Here is a 21,792-nt window from a genome sequence, read left to right on the forward strand (position 1 = left end):
CCTACTTTTATTTATTTATTTCCTTTACCTGCAACAGCATTAAAAACTGTAAATTCTCCTCACACCTGTTACATCAGATTTCGTTACAAACACATATACTGCCACAGTTTTCCCTGTTCCTTCTGTCCCTCCTGAGTTAAAGCTATTTAAACCCTTAAGTTTGGCTTTGCCCTTCAGTAATGGTAAATATTGAAGTCCTCTTCCTATGCTAGACCTGGATTGATTATGGAGATGTCTATGCATTTGTATACTGCACAGACCTGCAGACTACACAAGTGGTGCGAAAGGTATAAATAGATATATTCATTATTTAAATAGGTCTATCAAGAAATTCTATTAGGACGTTCCTTTCGATATTATCAATCATTGTGAAGATCAAACGACATAGCACCTCCATACAAGGCTTGGTCAAAACCCCACAAAAGAAACAAGATAAGAAACACTGCATGACACAGAGGTCAGGATGGTGGAACTGATACAGACCAGGACTTTAACAATTAAGCTGGATATGAAATTATGCAAACTAGACTCTGCATCTGTGGAGCCACTGTTTATATTCCACCCCTGAGTAAACAAGAGCACTCCCTCTGACAAATACAGACTGCAGTTCATATACTCCACGAGATCTTATCACAATAGCATTGTGAAGAGAGAGGTGCATAAGGACTAGGCTCTTGAATTTAATACAGAGAACAATGGGAAGCCACTGTGGAGTAAGAACTAGAGGAGGAGTATGAGAGAGAAGGAGTGAGAGAAGATTTTAGGCAAATTTTGAATACGTTGAAGAGTGGAACCAGGAAGGCCAGCCAAGAGATATCTGCCGTAGTCTAATCTTGTTACACGTGTTCAGGTGAAGAAAAGGCAGTCAGAGTTTATAAACGCCCACCCCTCTTGCCTGGGTACTTTTCCCTTCCCCTCAGCCGAGTTTATCTCAGAGGGTTCCCATCCCTTAATTAATCAGAGGTTTCATCAGCAATATAGTATATATATATATATATATATATATATATATATATATATATATATATATATACTAGCATTAGGAAATGTCAGATTTTTTTAAAGAGGTAACAGCCAAGAAAGACACAATCTGGCAACATCATGGACCCATTGTATACCCATTAACTTCATGCTCTGTACAGCAAGTCGTGTTAAATCTCAAGACGCTCTACAGAACAAATGGCTTGGAAAAGACAGACACTGTTATAATAAGGTTAAAATAGCAGTCACAAGGTGGAAAAGCCAATAGTTTCAACTCCAGTAATAAAACAGAAGCACTGCTAGTTTATCAAAGTATAATCCATAGCTTGAGGGGGTATCGACCAAAGGCTCAGTTTCCCAAGGTTTTTAGTCAGAAAGGAGGATAACTAGTAAACCCAAATTACATAGCCTAAGGGTACGGGAGGTCAGACCTCTATCTACCAATCAAAGTGTGGTTGAGATATATTTCTTCCCCATGGATGAAGATTTTGAAGCTTTAAGGCTTAGATTAAATATACTGTAGATACATATACACATACATACATACATACATACATACATACATACATACATACATACATACATACATACATACATACATACATACATACATACATGCATAATGTATTAATCTCATTGATAGATTTTCGTTTTAGAGTATAACACTTGAATGAAATGAGTCTCCAAAATACACACTGGGAATTCTGTTTCTGTTTCTGTTTCTAACTGAACAAAGAAAGACCTGGAGTGAACAGTAAACAGTCTTCAAAAGCTGCAGCTTACATTTATCTGTAAAATACAGCTCGTCTTTGAGAATTTACATCTGGACAGAGAACTTGTCACACATATGTATTCCTCATTATTCCTGAAACAGTTTGACAAAAAATAATAATCTGGTAAAAGAATGTGAATTGAACGTTAAGGTTGAAAGCTTTAAGAATTTGGGAAAATCCAATTATGCAACTTTGGCACTGGTTTTTTATTTTATTATTTTCAGTTGTGGGTTTTCAGCCCCACCTGCTGGCAGTGAGAGGGTACAATTCTTTCCTGCTACCAACCAGTATCAGTTGCCCCCAATTCTTATGGAGTACACACACACACACACACACACACACACACACACACACACACACACACACACTGTCACAATACATACATGCATTCATACATACATACAGTCACCTCAAAATTATTGGCACCCTTGATAAAGATAATAAAAAACAACACAGGTAATGAGCTATATTCTAATTGGTAACGTGGAATACATTGTGGAACACTTTATTTATTGCCTTTGGCGGTAACTTAACATACACATACACATACATACATGTATACATATACACATTTAGAAAAAAAACATTACAGAGAATACTTATTTGATGGGTTTGGTTTTGAAAGACTATGCTGACATCTAGTGGAAACTCATATGTTTGTGTATGAGGGTGTAATATATGTACATGTGCACACACACACACACACACACACACACACACATACATATGAATATGTATGTATGTATGAATTCATATATGTATATCACCATCAGCCTATATGGATCCACTGCTGGATGAAGGCTCCCCAAGATGCTTCCACTTGCTTTGATCTACAGCTTCTCTTTTCCCTGTCATGCCTGCAAAGTGTTGTATTATTTCATCTTCCCATCTTCTATATGGTCATCTTTTTCTTTTCTTGGGATCTATTCAATGGCTTCTACATTGATCAAATACTTTTCTGTTCGGGCAAATGGGTAGATTTCCTTTCAACGGTGTGCTGTTTCTTCCAAATGCACTCCATCCCATTTTCACTCTTCTTTTGATTTCTTCCATAATAGCTCTGTCTGTGCTTTTGACTTCTTCAAGTATCCATTGATCTACTTCAATTTGTTTTTAATTAACAAAGCTGTTAAACATGACTTTTGTTTTATTCAGGTTCATTTTAAGTTCAGTTTTCGTGCTCACATCAGAGAGTTCTTAAAATCGAAGCTGCAGCTTCGGGTGGTAAATTGTTCAGATAGGCTCCCCTCTCTGGGACCAGCTTTGTAAAACTTGCATTAATACAACAGAGATGGAGTGGGTTGGTGTGACTAGGCACCGTGGAATGAGACTGAGACATAGAAAGAAATCCCACTGAAGAACATAGTGGGGTTTCAGGAGATCCCAAATTGCTAATAAAAACTGTACCAAATAAAATTATTCATAAGTATCTTGCATCCTTTAATACATTAAATAGGCCACAAGGTAGTGTATAGCTGTGCAGCTGTTAAAATGTTCTTAAGCAGAAGAGAAACCAATATTTTTTTATAATTTGTGTCTTGTCTTGAGTACATCACAAGCAGTGTCAGCAATGCCTGATAATTCCTTGAGGAGATTTAAATTGAGATTTCATGGCACAAGGCTGTTCTCAGTTACAGTAATTCAAAGATAGACAAAACAACAGACTAAACAATAACTTAAAGCTCAGTAACCATCCCACAACACTGTGAGACTAAAACCAAGATTGAAATTGATGAGGACAAAATCGTACCATTTCAAAGTAATGTATAAATCCTATTAAAATCGCTTTTGTAAAACAGGAAATTGAAAGTTGAAAAATAGTTAATATTCCCCTTTCCATACTGGAGTAAAGGGTTAGTAATAAAGATTATTCATGGCATATTGTTTTATGGGGACTGTGTCTTACTCAATGTCATTGCATTATATTTACACAGCATTCCATGTGTCAGAAGCATTCTGTATAACCCATGGACCTTTTAATACATGTTCAACAAACCCCAAGGCAGAGATTACACCAGCTTTGAATTGATTCAATCAGAAATTAAATTGGTCAGCTGTAAAATGCATGTTGAGTTGTCCTGACATGACTCTAGAAATATACACCATATTTAGTTCATATGCATGCAGTTTGCTTTAATGAAATGTTAAATAAATGCCCAAAGAGTTTGCTGCTGGGATTGCAGTATTTGTTCTGCCAATACTGTATCTAATTAGACTTTTTTGTGTTGCATTTAATTCATTCCGAGCTAACAACATCCTATTCAGGAAATATGTGCCACATAAACTCTGATTTCTCTTGTCACGAGCCAAATATCCTTTATCAACAAAGATCTATAAACTACAGTAGTATAAAACATATATATATATATATATAGAGAGAGATATATCAGAGATATCTCAATGAAAACATTAAAATATGCACAAAATAAATCTCCACAGTCTGCTATTTCAAAGAGGAGTGATCTTACTGGACCCTTTACATTTATAAAGTTTCATAGTTTAAGAACTTCCTCTATAATCATAGGATAAAGTAGGATGTGACAGTACTAAGAAGAGGCAGAAAGAACTGCAAGGAAAAATAATCACCCAACAGACATATAAAAGAGCGAGATTGTCGTGAACTTGAAACCACATACATTGTCATTATAGATATTGTCACATACTACAATGTTTTAACATCACTGAACAGGCAAATCTGGATTTATGCATTTTCTGCTCTAGTTTTATGTTTGCACACTTAAACGTAAGGGACAGTCTCTCAAACTACTGATGTCATTTTAATTTACGGATGCTAATTCATCTGGCACCACCCCTCCCTAAACACACACACACACACATGCCCCTCAACCCCCCAAGGATAAAATATCTAACAGATGGAAAGCCGACGGGTAGCGCTGACATCAAAGCCATGCTGTAATGCCAAGGAAGGGGAAAACTAAAGCTGGGATTGAACACTTTTCTGGAAATATGCAAATCATATCTATCAAAGGCTGAATTCCATGTCTGCTTACATCTGCACTTTGTAACTTTTACAGCAAGAGTCAACTCTAATATCACTTCTATCTCTGGTGAGGAAGATAATTATTGTTGAACATTGCTTTGTAGTTCACTATTGAAAGTAAGCCCCGTGTAACACTATTTAACTTCCCCATCTCACTTCCTCTTACATAGTAATGTTTTGTTGTGTTTAATACAACAAGATAAAAGACGGATAAGACTACAAAAGTGGAGTTCAACTGAGATTCTGCTCCCCCGTTTCACCTTGATTCCTTGCCTTCTAGTGAAGTAATCACGGCACAACAAGAGTTGAGGGGTTATTTATCATTCACTGATGAAGCGGAAACCTTTCCCTGCCTTGAGTGTCCTTCAGGGTCATTTAATGACAGTCATGCGTGCAGCAGCCAGGAGTTTAGCAAATGCAGAAAGCGATATGAGCTTCTTAGCACGTTTTTGCTGAGTGCAGCAAACAGGTGCCGACGTCGGCATCAAACTGGAAATCTGGATAATTGTAAATGATTTCCAGATTTCAAATCTATTAAGCACATCTGATATTCTCTCTCAATTTCTTCTTAAACTGCTTAACCCACACTCATTCAAAGCAAGCTGCATTACCAACTGAAACAGAAAAAAATAAGCCAGTGGAATTGTATTGGTTTGTTATTTCAGTGATGGATATTGCTTTTAACATAGATCTAGCCTATTTACCCAATAAGACATTATTTTATTATATTTTCCCACTAAGTATTTGGCAAGATTATCAATTGCAGAATTTTCCAAGCAGCCGTCCCTGCACCTGTGTTGTAGGCTGCTCCAGTCTGACCAGTTCAGCTAGCCATCCCCGAAAAATATGACGGCTTTCCAGATCGCTACGAGGGATTTGTTCTACAATGCTCCCTGTACTTTGGATCTTCTCACCTCCTTTCCCTAGGATGAAGCCAAAATAGCATTTATTACCTACTTACCAGGAAGGTGCTTCAGTGGGCTTCAGCTGTCTGGTAAAGGAGAAGTGACCACATCCCTAACTGCTTTTCTAAAACATTTCAAAGATGTATTCAATCATCTGGATGCAGGAAAAGACACAGGGGAACTACTACTCTCTTTACATCAAAGCACATTTTCTGCTGCTGAATATGCCCTGAAGTTTCGGACCCTGGCTGAGAGCAGCGGATGGGCTGAGCGGGCTTTGATTACTGTATTCTGTCGCGGTCTACACAGTGACTTGCAAACTGAACTTGCCTGTAAAGATGAATCACTCAACCTGGAAGCACTCATTCAGCTCGCCGTCCGCTTGGATAACCTTCTCATGACCCGAGGAAAACGCTCCATGTCCACAGCCTCTCGATCACCACCTAAGCTGCAGCACCCCTCCTGAACCCATGCAACTGGGATGCACCCAGCTATCTCTGAAGGAGAGACAAAGGAGAATCCAACAGCAGCTGTGTCTCTATTGCAGGCAACCAGGGCACTTTGACGAAACATGTCGCCCAGGATCCTACCCCGTCGTCTCCAAGACTTCTGTGAGTACTTCTCTTTGTCCACTGGTGACGCCTGATTAATGTCTTGGCCAAGCAAGGATCCAGCTAGGGTCAACACACGTCTTGTCTGCATTGTTAGATTCAGGGTCCGCAGAGAACTTCATAGACAGATGACCGGTCAATCGTCTTAATATTACCCTTTTGCCATGTTCACCGCCTCTGCGCCTTAGGGCAGTTAACAACCAACCCATCGGTTTCGATCCAGTGTCCCAGAGAACTCATCCCAAAACCATGTCCATTGGCTTGCTGCACACTGAACAATTGTCCTTGTTGGTTATACACACTTCCGGAGCTGATGTTATACTCAGGCTCCCCTGGCTCATGGAACATATCCTGGTCATCTCCTGGACCAATAAGGACATTATCTCGTGGGGGTCTTCTTGCTTCTCCTCTTGTCTTTTCTCACCATGCAGGGTGACCCATGTTGAAAGACCACTCCTGTCTACCCCTCCGGAGTTCCATCTGAATACAAGGAACTGGCAACTGCTACCTTAGAAAAGCTCAAGCCTCACGTCTTCCTCCATACCGTTCCCGGGACTGTGCCATCGACCTGCTTCCTGGTACATCTCCACCTCGGGGTTGTGTCTATCCTCTGTCCCTTCCAGAGTCGCAGGCCATGGAGGATTACACTGTATTGACACTATATTGATTACATGGGGGTCAATGCATTAACTGTCAAATACCATTATCCTTTGCCCCTAGTGCCAGCTGCCCTGGAACAAATTCAAAGAGCTTGATTCTTCACAAAACCAGATCTGCGCAGCACATACAATCTCATCGGGGTGAGAGAAGGGGATGAATGGAAGACTGTGTTTCTCACTACTAGTGAACATTGAGTACTTGGTTATGCCCTTTGGTCTGGTCAGCGCCTCCTCAGTATTCCAAGCCTTTGTCAATGAGGTAATGCGACCCTATTTGAACCGGTTTGAGATCACATACATTGATGACATTCTTGTCTATTCCAATTCTCTCTCAGAACACATATCCCAGGTTCGACAGGTCCTACAATGTTTACTACGAAACGGTCTCTACGTGAAAGCTGAGAAATATGAATTCCACAGACAGCATGTGAGTTTCCTGGGATACATCATTGATTCTGGAGGAGTCCATATGGATCGGGAAAAGGTGAGAGCAGTGAAGGAATAGCCTTATCCATGCACACTCAAAGACTTACAATGCTTCCTGGGTTTTGCAAACTTTTATTGTCGGTTCATTCGCAAATTCAGCTCTGTTGCTTCTCCTTTAACCTCTTTTGAAGGGATCCACCCGAACATTACTCTGGATCAAGGCTGCCAGTGATGCTTTCACAAAACTTAAGACGCTGTTTACGACTGCTCCCATCTCGACCTACCATCCGGATCTTAATCTGCCCTTCGTTGTTGAGGTAGATACCTCAGAAACTGGAGTAGGAGCCGTGCTCTCACAAAGACAAGGACAGTCAGCCAAGCTTCATCCCTGCTCTTTCTTTTCTCAAACTATCATGACATTGGAAACCGCAAGCTCCTGGCAGTGAAACTGGCATTCGAAGAGTGGAGACATTGGTTGGAGAGCTCCAAACATCCCTTTCTGGACCTAACTGATCACAGGAACCTGGAGTACATACAAGCTTCCAAGCTTAACCCTCAAGCTCGCTGGGCATTGTTCTTTACTCATTTTCAATTCACTTTGACCTATTGCCCTGGATCTAAAAATGTCAAGGCCGATTCCTTCTCTTGCCAGTTCGACTCTCTTCCCAATCCTCCATCAATAGAACCTATCTTATCACCTTCCTGTGTCGTGGCTCCGATGGAATATCTGGGAAAGGATTAGGAGAGGACACGCCTCGGATCCAGCTCCTTCCACATGCCCATCTGACAAAACCTACGTTTGTGCACTTCCTACTTCTGAGATGGCTGCATTCATCCGTCACCTCTGAATATCCAGGGATTCATCACACGATAGCCCTGGTGCAAAGACGATTCTGGTGGCCCACCCTGAGACAGGATGTAACCCAGTTTGTCAATCAATGTGCTCAATCAAAATTTTCCTGACTTCGTCCTGCTGGTCTCCTGAAACCACTTCCAATCCCACACCATCCATGGTCACATATCTCCATAGACTTTGTCACCGATCTCCCCAAGTCCCACGTTCACACCACCATACTGGTTGCCATTGATTGGTTCTCTAAGGCGTGTGGGCTGGTACCATTGAAGGGGCTTCACACAGCTCTGGAGACAGCAGAAACCCTCTTCCATCATCTGTTTCTCAGTTATTGATTACTATAGGACATCATCTCTGATCTGGGCCGTCACCTATTCACCTATTGTGTATGGGCAGCTTTCTTCATAGCCTTGAATATCACCATCAGTCTGACTTCAGGATATCACCCTCTGTCCAATGGACAAACCGAATGCCTGAATCTAGAGATCAGCAGATTTCTCCTTTCGTACTGCACCACCCCACAAATGGATTGGAGTTGATTTTGGCCCTGGGCAGATTATGCCCAGAACACCTTGACTAGTTCATCCTCAAGCATTACACCATTCCAATGCATTCTTGGATATCAACCGCCTCTCTTTCCCTGGAATGAAGAACCCACCAACATCCCAGCAGTAGATGACTGGTTTCATCACAGCATATACCCAGTCACATACAGATTGAAATTTTCTCCTCACTACCGTATCCCCCATTTTTCCATGTCTCCCTCCTGAAGCCAGTGGTCTCGGATCCCTCACTTCCCACTACTCAGACCATCCTTGATTCATCACCTCTTCCTCCTCTGGATCTCAGTGAAGGTCCTGCATGTGATGTCCAGTCCCTCCTTCACCACCTGGGGTGCCTGCAATACCTTGTCAATTAGGGAGGAGCGTTCATGGGTGTTCATCATGCATCACGGTCATCATCTCCAGAATACTGAACTCGGTTTCTGACATTCCACAATTAACATTCCAAGTCACTATGTGCACTTCTTCCATCACTCTCTTCTCCCATTGGTTTTCACTCCTTACATATGTTAACTGCTTCCCTCTGCCCCAGTATATATGTCCCTCAGTTTCCCTAACTTTTTGTGAAGTTTTGTCTGATCTTTGATAGTCATCGCCGAGCCTTATTATTATCTACGGCCTTCTGTGCCTTGACCATTGTATTCCGTTTCTGTGACTACTCTTCTGGATTTCCTGGTTTTGTCTGATTGCTCCCTCGATTGACCACTGGACTGTTTACTAACTCTGCCTTCTGGATTTGCCCCTCTGGACTGTTTGCCTGGTTTCACTACCGTGGTCAAGTCTGCGCTTGGGCTCCCCTTGCCCTGTCCATGTAACCATGACAATTACACTAATGTTATAACTATATAGTTAATATAGAGTGAAATGAATAGTGAATGCATTGTATGACTACAGGCAAGTTAATGTAAAATGAAGAGGATTACTATGGTTAAAATTAAAAAATACAAATAACATTTATTATCATTAATTTTCTTAAGGGAAGTAAGCAAAAATTCTGTAATAGGGAAAGTTTGCTAACTTTTCTGTTGAAGGATTTCTGACTTGAAGTTGAAATGTCCAACAGGTGACTATTTTCCATTCACTTGTTTTGATCAGAGGATTATTCCCATCTTTTATACCTTATCAAAATGTATGTGACATTGGAAAACTTGAAATAGTAACATTGTGGAGAGTGAGTCCACTGGTCTGTTTCTGATTTAAACCTCTAGAGGTGAAATGAAATGGTTGGAGGCCTGTAATACAAAATAAACTGTTCTGAAGTAACATGGAACACATGCAAGGAATTTCTCCTTGTTCAGCATATTTACTTGATTGGTAACACTTTACAATAAGTATCCCTAGTTACAGTGTATTTACATAGTAGTTACTCAGTAACTACATTTGAAGTTACTCATAAATACAGTGTAATGATGCTTTATTACAATGTACTTAATGTGTAAAATGTTGTTCATGCCTGGTATAGTTTCAAAGTTAGCCTCCCAGTGGGCATCCTTATCAGATAATTGTGTACTTACATGTACCGTTATTCATTATTACACATTAAGTACATTGCAATAATGCATAATTACACCGTTCTTATGAGTTATTAAGTTTACCCACTATGTAAATACACTGTAATTGGGAGACTTATTGTAAAGTGTTACCGCTTCATTTATACAGAGTGACATTAGATCTGTTATCTTAAAAATGAAACCCCAGTTTCTGGAGTTTTGTAAAACACAGTACTGCAGGTTTTTTGTTTTGTTTCATCAGTTTTTTTGGTTTAGTATCTCAAAATGTTACCAGGTGGATATTAACACTTTCAGAATTCAGTGTGAAAAAGTTAATCATAGATTAAATCTCTTGGTAAATTAATTTGTGTATAGGAATACACTGATATGAAGTAGAAAAATGTGGATGTATTAATTATATATTAATGCTTTTCAGGGTTTCAGATTTACAGTTATTTATAGGATATGAGGAGGGTTGTTTTTCCGTTATATGCTCCAAACTACAGCTACACATACTATTTGTCTCTGAATGCTAATTAATGACTTCATATTTAACTCCATTATTATTTAGTTAATGAACTATTGTGGTCAATCATAATATTAATTGTAGAATGTTTAGAGTCAAATATGTGTTGTATAATGCGTAAACTAATATTGTTTTAAGTCAATGCAAAATCTTGACCTGATTTGTGCAAAGGAACACATTATATGTCTCGTCATCATATATATGTAATGGTGAATGGCTCTCAGAAAGAAGCCCACAGCACAGAAACAAAAACAATATTTGTACATGTGGGTATGCAAGAGTCGGGGCAGAAAACATAATTTACAGAAAGAAAGTCTAGGAAGTGTTTTGACAGGCTTACTTTATACTTTAAAGGGAATTAATGAAATTGACACCAATGTCAAAGTAAGTTTGTCAAGGAGAATGTCAGGACACATGTGAAAAGTTGGTGTGAGAAAAAATGGCAATTTAAACATGTGCAAACTGACTCTGGCATATCTTCACACAACCCCATTGGAGCAACAAACACACTACACCAAAAGAGCAGCGCCTGACGCAGGCGACTCTTGGGGAGTGACGTCACCGTGACAGACTCATGCTACAAAGCGCATTTGTGTCCAGTGAATTCTTAATGCTTGGAAGCAAATGCCAAACCATGCAGAGGATACTTCCTTCGGAACCTTAAAAATATTATTCGGCTTGACGTCTTGATAGAACCCTCATCTTTTCTTATTGTTCTCATAATATATTCTTTAAGCAGTTTTAATGTCTCATACAAAATGCAAAATAGTTTCTTATCAGAGGGCTAGTTGCATTAGTTTAGCTTGCAGTAAATAACACCATAATGTACAAAATAACAAAATGGATTATTCATACATATGTTTAAAAACAAGACAATCAATCCTCCATCTCTAAGTCATCTAAAGTTGTTTGAAGATCTACAGTATATATTTTTTTCATTAGGTCAAACTGTTTTATTTTTTTGGTGCCTGATAAACATTTTGTAACCCACTTTTTGTATGTGGTCATCACACTCACATGTAAAGGGCACACGTATCATCTGACATAGACACGTGTAGCTACAGGCATTATGTCTGAACTTCAATACTGTATCTACTGTACATAAACTCAGAAAACATAAGGGCTTCACAAGGCTAAGCAATTTGACAAAATTATGTTTTGACATGGTAGAATTGAGCCATTCCGCAGATGGTGCCCTCACTAGCAGATATGACAAATGATACAATCAGTCCTCTCAGACACACTCTGCAGGCATTGACATTCTTTAATGACATCATATCATCTTAATCATGGCTCGAGTAAAAAGTTGCCTGTCTCTGCCTGAGGGATATTTGGTTGCTCCTTCTGTCATTTAAAAACACACAGAAACTATGGAAGACACATTGCAAAGCATAAGCTCAGCTTTCTTTAGTAAAAAAATCAGCAAAGGTTTAAATAAAGGGGACAGAACTTTGAACATTGTTGTCATGAGAAAACAGGTGCTTATAGCAGACCTGCCCCTTGTTCCTAAACCATGCCTTCTAAAAGGTTAATTTTCAAATGCAAATTAGCTTCCACCTGCAGTTTCCCAATGCAATGATGATTGATTGTGTTTAACTGTTCAGTCTAGGTAGGCATTGATTTAAAAAATGTCACTAATGCAATGTAAAGAACAACTATTTCCAGCAAAGAATTTCAGCCGTTTTGTGAGAACTGACCTTAAAAGGCTGGAGTAAAAATAACACATGAAAACCACATCACTTAAATTACTATATTGTCTTTGAATGATAGACCTCAGGCAGAAAACCCATTAATAAGCAAAAAAGCAACCAAAAATAAATATATCCTAGAAGTGCAGCTTTGTTATGCTTAAAATTATGACAAATGACCTCTCTCTCTCTCTGTCTCTCCCTCTCCCTCTATCTCTCTCTTCCTCTGGACAATGTTTACAGTAACCTTTACAGAAACAAATCTAAGTTTCTAAACATGCAATTGAGTGGAGTGAGAAGTGAGAAGAGAAGTATGAAGGCAAGGAATGTTTCTCAAAACTTTGTGTTCATCATGATGAGTGAATTACACAGCCCAACTGAGGCACCTTGAAAAGCATTGTGCCACATTTCTGTATCATTACAAAATAAATCTTACAATATGTATTACACAATAACAATATTCAGCAGCACATTGATACAAATTACATATAGAGGCTAAGGCTCTAGCCCCCCTGTAATCTAGAGAGAGTATAGCAATGCTTTTACACCTAACCTTCCAATATGTTTAAATACATTTATCAGCCTGCAAGTGGCATTTTATAATTTAATGAATGGAATATTTCAAAGGGATGGGACATTGCACATTACCATGGGGAATTCATGAACAATTTTTCTAAAAAAGTTGCCCATAGGTCACTCAGCCCTACCTTCCCTCTGCCTGCTTAACTAGTATAGCACAAAGACATCCTGTCTCAGTAGTCAACAGGCTCACACACAACCTTGCAGTCTTTGGGTAGTATTTTCAGCGTCAGATAACTGGTGTTCATTCGCAACCTATTGTTATCTTTCAAGTCAAGAATACCATCCCATGGGGGATGGGATTCTGTGTACCCTCACCACTAATGCTTAAAGAAGCCAACTAAGATTCTAAACCACTACAACACAAGGCCAAGAGCGTGTGCCACACAGACTGCTGAGGTTATCAGAATATGACAAGCAAAAATGGCCACCAGGTACACTTTGAGCATAGATCGGGACTTCCCAGCATCCAACAGCTCCTGCAGGAACTGTCGCATTGGAGAGCAGTAAGGCATAAATATACAACTTTATGCTCAAAAAGTGTTGCTTTTATGTCATGTGATTTTCCAATCTGATTATAGCTGGGATTAAACTTTGAACACCCACTAATACTAAACTAAAAACCTGTATTCAGTGGTGGCTTCATTTTTCGTAACATGCAACTTTCTTTTACTCATTAACAGCAATCATGTACAGCTTTGTAGTTTGCTATTAGCATCGGGTCAAAGTTTTTATCAGTTTTTTTTACTAGGGGGTAGTCCCTTAATATGTCTCCATAACTCTGAATTCAGACCATCATTTAACACACATTTATACACATAGTTTAGTAACAGCAACGCCATATAAGGAACATGTGGACAAAGCAAAACAACAAATAATTTTAACTGAAACAATGATCACATACTTCTGCTTTTTATCACCCTAAGTTTATTATTGGGTGAAGAAGTCATTCTATATCTAGATTTATATATTTAAGAATAGACAAACAGCCTGTCTGCTAGGACAGCGGAAAGGTATTTGATTTGGAGCACATGAGTAATGCGGTCTGCTTGTATTTTGGGATTGTACTGTCTGTAAAGCTTACAGTTCCCAGGTCACCAGGGTCTTGGTAAAATTCCCCTTACAGCAGACACTGTCAGCCCTTACTATGGATTGGATTTAGTAGTGTAAAGCACAATTTTATTTGTACAATTTCTTGTGCTCAATTATAGAAAATGCATTAATGTGCACAATCAAGTAAACTGTTTCCTAAAACACATAATGTGCAGATAGAGCTCAGACACTGCAAAGTTGTTTCCAACTTCTAGTTCAGTTTGAATTATGAAAATGGGTGGCTTTAAATGAGCTGACATTTCCATTCTATCAGCTACAGCTTCAACTGCATCTGTATTTTCTTAGACAGTTTATGTCTTCTTTGGCTGGCACTTTTGCCAAGGAGAGCAAGAGAAAGAAAAAGCTTCCCATACAATACAGAAGCAAACACTACAGCGCAGAAATGGTGCCAGTGAGGGCTATTCCCGTGAGATACCGACGACAGAGAGGCGTCATTGTAGAAGAGATCCAGATCATTTGGGCCTCTGTAAAAGTGGAGTACTTCTGCTTAAAGAAATGAGAGATTCATACTGTTTGGAAAAATACTTTATTGTAGTGCATTGCCATTGTGGGAGGGGAGAATAGCTTTGAAAATCGTTGATGTATCAGCATCTGTGGAGCAAAGAGAGAGAGACAGACACAGAGAGACATTGATCTTGTGACCACTGTCTAATCTCTTTACTCACCTGCAGCTCCAGTGTGGGGGAATCTCTCTGGTGAATACTCCCTGTTGTCATTTGTTTCTCGGCCGGTTCACATCCTGGGAAGAGGTCATCTATAGCCCTGTGGAAGAAGAAAGTTAGTGATGAGCATCGCCAGAGGAAAGGTTTTCACCCAGCCAGAGATAACACTACCTACCTATATGACTCTGAGGGACTTTTGATCGCATCCTGTGAATTGAGAGGAGACACGGTCAAGAACATTCACTTTTTTCTCTCTTTTTATTTTTGACTTTCTGGTGCTTTTGAATTATTTTGTATAGTTTTAGTGAGGAGGTTTTTGTATACTTTTATAAGGTTTAAGTTAGCTTAGGGATCTTTAGATTTATTGTTGACAACTTGCCTGAGTTTGTCGTGGGTGTCTGAGATCAAGACAAATCATGAAAGGCATCAACCACGTCAAACTAGAGGAGCTTTTCCAGATCTGCAGGGACACACGGATCCAGGGACACAAATGGAAATTGTACATTCAAGACAGAAAACAGGAGACGCTTCTTCACACAGAGAGTCATCACAATCTGGAACAAACTACTCAGCGATGTGGAGATGAAAATTTGGGAACATTCAAAAATAGACTGGATAGGGTCCTTGGATCACTCAGTTATTAATGGACACCAGACGAGCGCAATGGGGAGAATGGCCTCCTCTCATTTGTAAACTTTCGTATGGTTGTCTTATGTTCTACACCTGTGAGGGACAAGCAAAGCGAAGGGGTTTCTCAGCCTCGGGTAATATAATTATGGTTGGCGTAGTTGAGACTTTGTTTTGTTACATTATGAACGTGACAAATGTTTATATCAAATTTGCTTTAACAGCACATATTAATTCTTATAATGCTTGTTATGAAAACTTTCCAAAACCGTATTGAATAGATATGCTTGAATATCTTAGAATATACTCAGAGGTAAGCACAAGGCACGAGATGGTATTAATGTCTGTTGGTCTTTTACTTTAATAATGTAAAGAAAATCTGATTTCCACTTTGTGCTTATGAATCCAGGTCTCTAGTATATATACTGCAGAGCCTTCATATGAATATACTTTCTATCCTCCACAAACTGCCTATTGTTCGTGTACACTAGTGTAGCTTTCACAACTCATACCCAGTGAATGTGCTAGACAGTGAAGGTCAGAGCTTCCAGATGGTGTTTTAAATTCCCTAAAGCACAAATGAATCCCAACAAGTTCTCTCTGGGTAGATGTCAATTCATTACAATACAGACCCCTTTAATTTCTCACAGAGAACTCTGTTTGATTAAATATTTTATTGCTTCTCTGTGAAACTATATGGTGTTAATTAATATGACATTAAAACAAAAAGTCAGAAGTACTTAGTGCTCTCATAAAGTATAAACAAAATAATCAGCAAAATGCCCTATCATGAATGTAGTATGTATATAGTATAGTTTATATATATATACTTGTCAGCGTCTTTCTAGTCTGGCTAAATTCCCTATATAATCCTGCACTCACATTTCCCTGCCATATTCTTTGGTTTCTTTCCATACACAAGCTGTCGTGCCGTATGCTGGTGCATGTTTACTCCACTTCAGTGTTGCATAATGGCTTATCTGGAGTATTAGTATGAGGAGTATTATCCTGCCATCACCAGTTGAGACATACCCGTTTTTATACATACGATATTTATTTTTGTGTTTTAATCAGTGTGGCAATACTACTTATAAAATAATTTGCAGCCTGGATAGAAGATTAATTTATTCAAGTTAATCATCTAACATACCAGCTGGATTCAATAATTGGGAGCTTAATCCAGAAGACACTGTGGCCCCTCAGGATCTGAGTTTGAGACCCCTGGTCTACGTACATCAACACTTAAAATATTCCTGCCTCGTTTTTAAACATATCCTGCTTGAAAAGTATATCGATAGGTATATGCTTACAAAGAACTATTGAAACTTGGAAGTAGGTACTGCAGACTAATGAAGCTAAAACAATTAATCAATTACATGAAGAACCCACAGCGGGTTTGTCAGCATCTTGAAGTTTCAGGTCCAGTCTTTCTGCTTATTCCATCTCTTTACGCCTGATTTGTTGAAGTTTGCTCTGGGCTGTGAAAATTTGACGTAAATCATGATCAAATTCAAGGGGAAGAAAATGACGAATGTAAGCACACGCATACTTTGCCTGCCCTTTTTTCTTCTTCTCCAATTTAATGGATGTACTCATCACAGATGTCTAAAAGGCTGGCATTGCTCAGGACTTTGAGCATATAAATAGCAATCTGTTTAGTGAGGAACTGCTATCAGGAAGATCTGAAGAATGCCCATGAAAATGAGACAAGGTACTTCTAAGAATGCATTGGGAATAGCTTAATTATATTCATATATGTGTGTCTGTGTATAAATATATATTTATACACCTGTGACTTTCTTAATAATTAAGTGTATACTTTTCATATAGTGGAATTTAGTCTCTTTCTTCTCTTTTACAGTATTTGCATTTGTTCTGGTTCTGATCTGCCTGGACCTGCAGTTAGAAGTCTCTTCTGCCCCTATCTGTGCCCATGGGCACACAGGGTGCCACTCGCTCTCTGTCTCAGACCTCTTTGATAGAGTCATCCAGCACTCCAGCAGAATGCATAGCCTCTCCAGTGATCTCCACTCAGAGTTTGTAAGTTCCTTGCTCTTCTCTTCTATTGATTGATTGATTGTCTTGATACATGTATTTTGTTGTTTATTTTATAGTAATGAATAGCAAATTCAATAGATGTGAGTGCACCATCCCACTGATGTTATTGATGGTACTTGTTTGCTTTTTATTAATATTGTGAGTTATGTAGGACTGAATTACATACATTTCTGAACTTGTGTAACTTATTTTATTATGAACACTAAATTTGAAAGTACTTTTCTTGGAACAATTCAATTCTCTGCTTGTGCTAAAAGTGCAAAGGTGTCAAAGTTTAAACTAAAGGTTTTTGCTGATTTTTTAAAGTAAAAGTATTGATTTCTAAATACATGTGTGTGTGAAATTAGCATTGCTTTTCTTATTACTTTTTACTTCTGCATGAACTGTCTCTCATTTTCTGCATTTCCTCTTCTTTTCTTTGTCCCTATTTTCTTGTCCGCTGCTGCTCACCTCAAAGGAGAAATACTTCCTCCCAAGCAGAAATCAAATTGGCCGAGCAAATCGCAGGTGCCACACTTCTAGGATTTTAACCCCTAATGGCAAGGAGAATGCACAGAGGCTGGCAGTGAGTATCTGTGAATGTCTGTCCTTCTGTCTCTCTGCCTCTCTGTTTATTCATGTGCATTTCAGATGCTCATTTCCTCCCAGTTGCTGCTCCTTTGCCGTGGTACACTGCAATCCTCCCAACCTAACCCTACTTAGCATGCTGTTTCCTTAGTCACGGAATAAGCAGGGCTTTGTTGTGTCTGTTGCCAGAGGGAAGAGTTGACCCAAGTCATTCTGAAGCTCCTCGTTGCCTGGATAGACCCTCTGTCACAGTTTCATCAGAGCATCGCTCACAACGAAGAGTTCACCAACTTCAGCAGCAACAAGGCTCTGGAGATGAGTGACATGGTGCATGAGCTAAAACAGGGGGTGGAGAAAGTGGCAGAAAAAGTAAGATACCGGCAATTATCTCCTGATCACAATGTTTCAGCTGTATAAATATTTGTTTTGGTCTAAAAAGAAAGGTGTCTATTTATTTTTTTTACTATATCCTTTTTCATTATAAAACTTGACTTCTGATTTAAGACCAACTACAGAAAGTTATTTTACTATGATTCAGCCTAGATCTCTATACAGATATTATACTTCTTTTCTAAACATGAACTTTTGTACAGCAAATAATATTATGTAAATATATTAAATATATGTACAATTCTCCCAGAGCTAACATTAACTCTTATAAAGAATATTTAACTTTATTTATCATTTATAAGCACTTTGAATGTTTGTCTCTGTAGGCTAATTTAACATTTAGTATAAAGGATATAGAAATGGTGCATTCTTATAAACTTTAGGTTGTTATGTAATAATCTCATGTATAATGCATGACCAAATGAATGTATAATGTTGTGAGTTAATGTATTGTTTCTGCATAAGACAAGCACTTAGCACTCTAGCAGAGAATTATCCCCAGTAACCATCACAAACTATTGCCTTTGGCATGTCTCTCAGATGGAACAGAGCCTGAATACATATGACATCATAGTGAATTTCATTAATTTGGAATTGTGGTCAGAACAAACACACAATCCTCCTCAACCCAATCTCCTTAACTAAAGCCTAGGATATGCACAAAAGCTAAAAGGAATATTGACATAAATATATTTATCTGGCCCATGGGCTTTGTATATCTCTGTCTGTGTCTCGGCCAGGCCTCTGAAGTGTAAAAGTGAATAAGAAATGCTGTCAGTCTATTTAAGAAATGTCCTCCCGGCCTCGGGCGAGTACCTGAGTTGTGTAGTTCACTCAATCAGACTCCCGCTGAATGTGGTCAGCTACGTGCCTGCAGCCTAGTAATAAGTTTGGCCTCATGAATCTTTATTCCTCCCTCAGAACAGTAAAATAAATTAATACAACAGTTAAACGTCGGCATTTGTAGAAAACAAAATAGCTTGTGTACAGATTCATCATGAACTTTGGCCATTTAAGTCTAAAGAGAATCTAAAGTGTGAATGAAAAACCTAGTGGACAGCACACATCTGGGCCTGTGGGGGAGAATAGGATAAAAGGATGGATTATTGAGATCTATTAAGATTTTAACATATGCATTACCTGAAGGTGAAAGTGCTTGCTGGACCTTATTTGAACTCCAGAAACAACAACATGTAAGGTGCTTGGTTTAACGTCTACTTGTACTTATAGATTACACAGTACAGAGCAAAGGGTCTTACATTTCCATACACCTCCAGTCCAATCTAGAGACTATAAAACATACGAGGATCTCACGTTATGTTTTATTTCTTTGCAGATGCAGCTGCTTGGAATAATCAGCAACTCATTAAGTGGGCTGTCCTCCGCAGAAGCACTCTCGCCTTCCTCTGCCAGCAGTGAAACAAAGCCCATGAGTGACTATAAATTACTTCATTGTTTCCGGAGGGACTCCAATAAAATCCAGAACTACTTGAAAATCCTAAAATGTCGAATTGTCCCCGAGCATGGATGTTAAGCATACGGTGACTGTGTAAAGCTAATACCTGATTCACCGCGGGCGGTTAAGGTTAGCTTTGAATGCAGCAGTGAGACATATTATCTCGTAGCTTCTTGTTTAGTATTGGTAACATTGTCAAAAATGTCACTGATTTGTGTGCTTGGATTTCAGCTGTAGGGCATTTTTCTTTGTTGTTTGTTATGCTTGAGACAATTACATTTGCACCTACTGTGCATTACCTGTACATTAACATAGAAATTGCAATGTTCACATCACTTTCGGGTGACCATATTTTTGTAAGGTATGATAATGAAGGCACAAAGATCTCTGCTGAAGGAAGAACACTCCCGGTGAAATGTATGAATGTTTCTGGTATGATTTCACAGAGAATGGATTCGGCAGAAATGTTTTTATTGAAAGCAATAATAAAAAAAAGTGTTAAAAGAGAAAAAAACGTTTATAGAAATAAAATTGTAATTAATTCAACTGCAGTGTGCATTCAATTGAATATATTAATGTTGTGCAAGTGTGTATAGTGTATATGTGTATGGTTAGATGGGATACCAAGAGCTACTTTGCATTGTTTGGACAAGAAAGAAAAATCATATCTTTCATGGCCTATATGGTTAGATAGATAGATAGATAGATAGATAGATAGATAGATAATATATTGCTTGTAATGTTCTTCTAGATCATTATTCATCATTCTGACACATGGATCTATTAGTGAACAATAATTAGTGAGTTATCCAGCCCAGAACACTATAATTCAGTTGCTGTTTGACATCACAGGGCTCTGCTCAATTAAGTGATATGCGGACATACCAGTCAGCCTCAGTAACCCTGGGAAAAGTGATATGGCACCATCTGTGGGTGTTTGCTAGAACGTGGGGTAGAGCTGGCAACTTCACACACCACACAAACTGCCAATGACAGAGGAGCAATTGTGTTTTTAAAGTTACATGCATTCATTGGACATGGAAAACATGTCTTCACTGACAAAATGTGCTCTTTGTTTTATTAATCCACAAAAGTTATACAAACGATGGTCTTCAAACAACCTGCCAGTGTCTGCCATGATCACTCTCCACTAATGGCACAAAATACTTTCCACCAGTCACCAGTAGTTTCCTATATGAAGAAAATTATATTTTACATATCAGGTAGTCAGTGACGAGCATCTTTGGGAAACAAATAAAAGGGATAAAAACACTTCAGTCTATTTGTAATTTAGTCTTTCTTTACACTATACGAATAATTTAAAGGAAATAACATTACAATATAAACCTTTGAAGATCTTTCTGCAAAAACCCAAGAGTATAGTTCATGGCAGGTAAATGTATGAGAAGTTCAAAAGGACACCATACTAACCCATTTTTGCTAAGTGTATACCCCCATCTCATTGTCACACAGACAAGTTTTATATCACACAATCTGGCTACTATAGTGCCTTATCGTTACGGTGTCTTGCTCCTGATTTACTTTGACAAAAGTAGAGGTGAAAACAGGAAGAATAATAAACGTTCACAACATATTTGATCCTAAAATCCTGGAATAGACACTACCACTACGACATCACATTCTCAGAGCTAAACTGTGGGGTAAGTTTGGCATTGAACAAGTAAAACTCTTCCTTTAGTGCTGGCAGTGTAGTGTGGTCCAAAATCTAGCTAGTTTTCTAATCTAGTTTCCATGCCTGTTTCATCACACTTTTGGTGGCAACCTGGTCCAGATTCCTCTCTGGCAATTTTGCTATGTCATCCACATTAATACTTAGTTCCCCACGCTGGACTTTGGTGGACTT

At 38.8% G+C, this 21,792-nt stretch overlaps 1 protein-coding gene across 1 annotated transcript; it reads left to right on the top strand.

Moving 5' to 3' along the window:
* Positions 1-13,478: 13,478 nt before the first annotated feature.
* prl2 (prolactin 2) lies at positions 13,479-20,436 on the top strand. The gene is made up of 7 exons (XM_066687107.1): positions 13,479-13,561; positions 14,454-14,634; positions 14,840-14,945; positions 17,319-17,497; positions 17,973-18,080; positions 18,272-18,451; positions 19,809-20,436. Exons 1-7 carry the CDS (start codon positions 13,479-13,481, stop codon positions 20,004-20,006), a joined length of 1,035 nt encoding a protein of 344 aa, XP_066543204.1. The 3' UTR covers positions 20,007-20,436.
* The last annotated feature ends 1,356 nt before the right edge of the window (positions 20,437-21,792 follow it).

This window comes from Amia ocellicauda, chromosome 15 (genome assembly GCF_036373705.1).
Source record: "Amia ocellicauda isolate fAmiCal2 chromosome 15, fAmiCal2.hap1, whole genome shotgun sequence".
Classification (NCBI taxonomy): domain Eukaryota; kingdom Metazoa; phylum Chordata; class Actinopteri; order Amiiformes; family Amiidae; genus Amia; species Amia ocellicauda.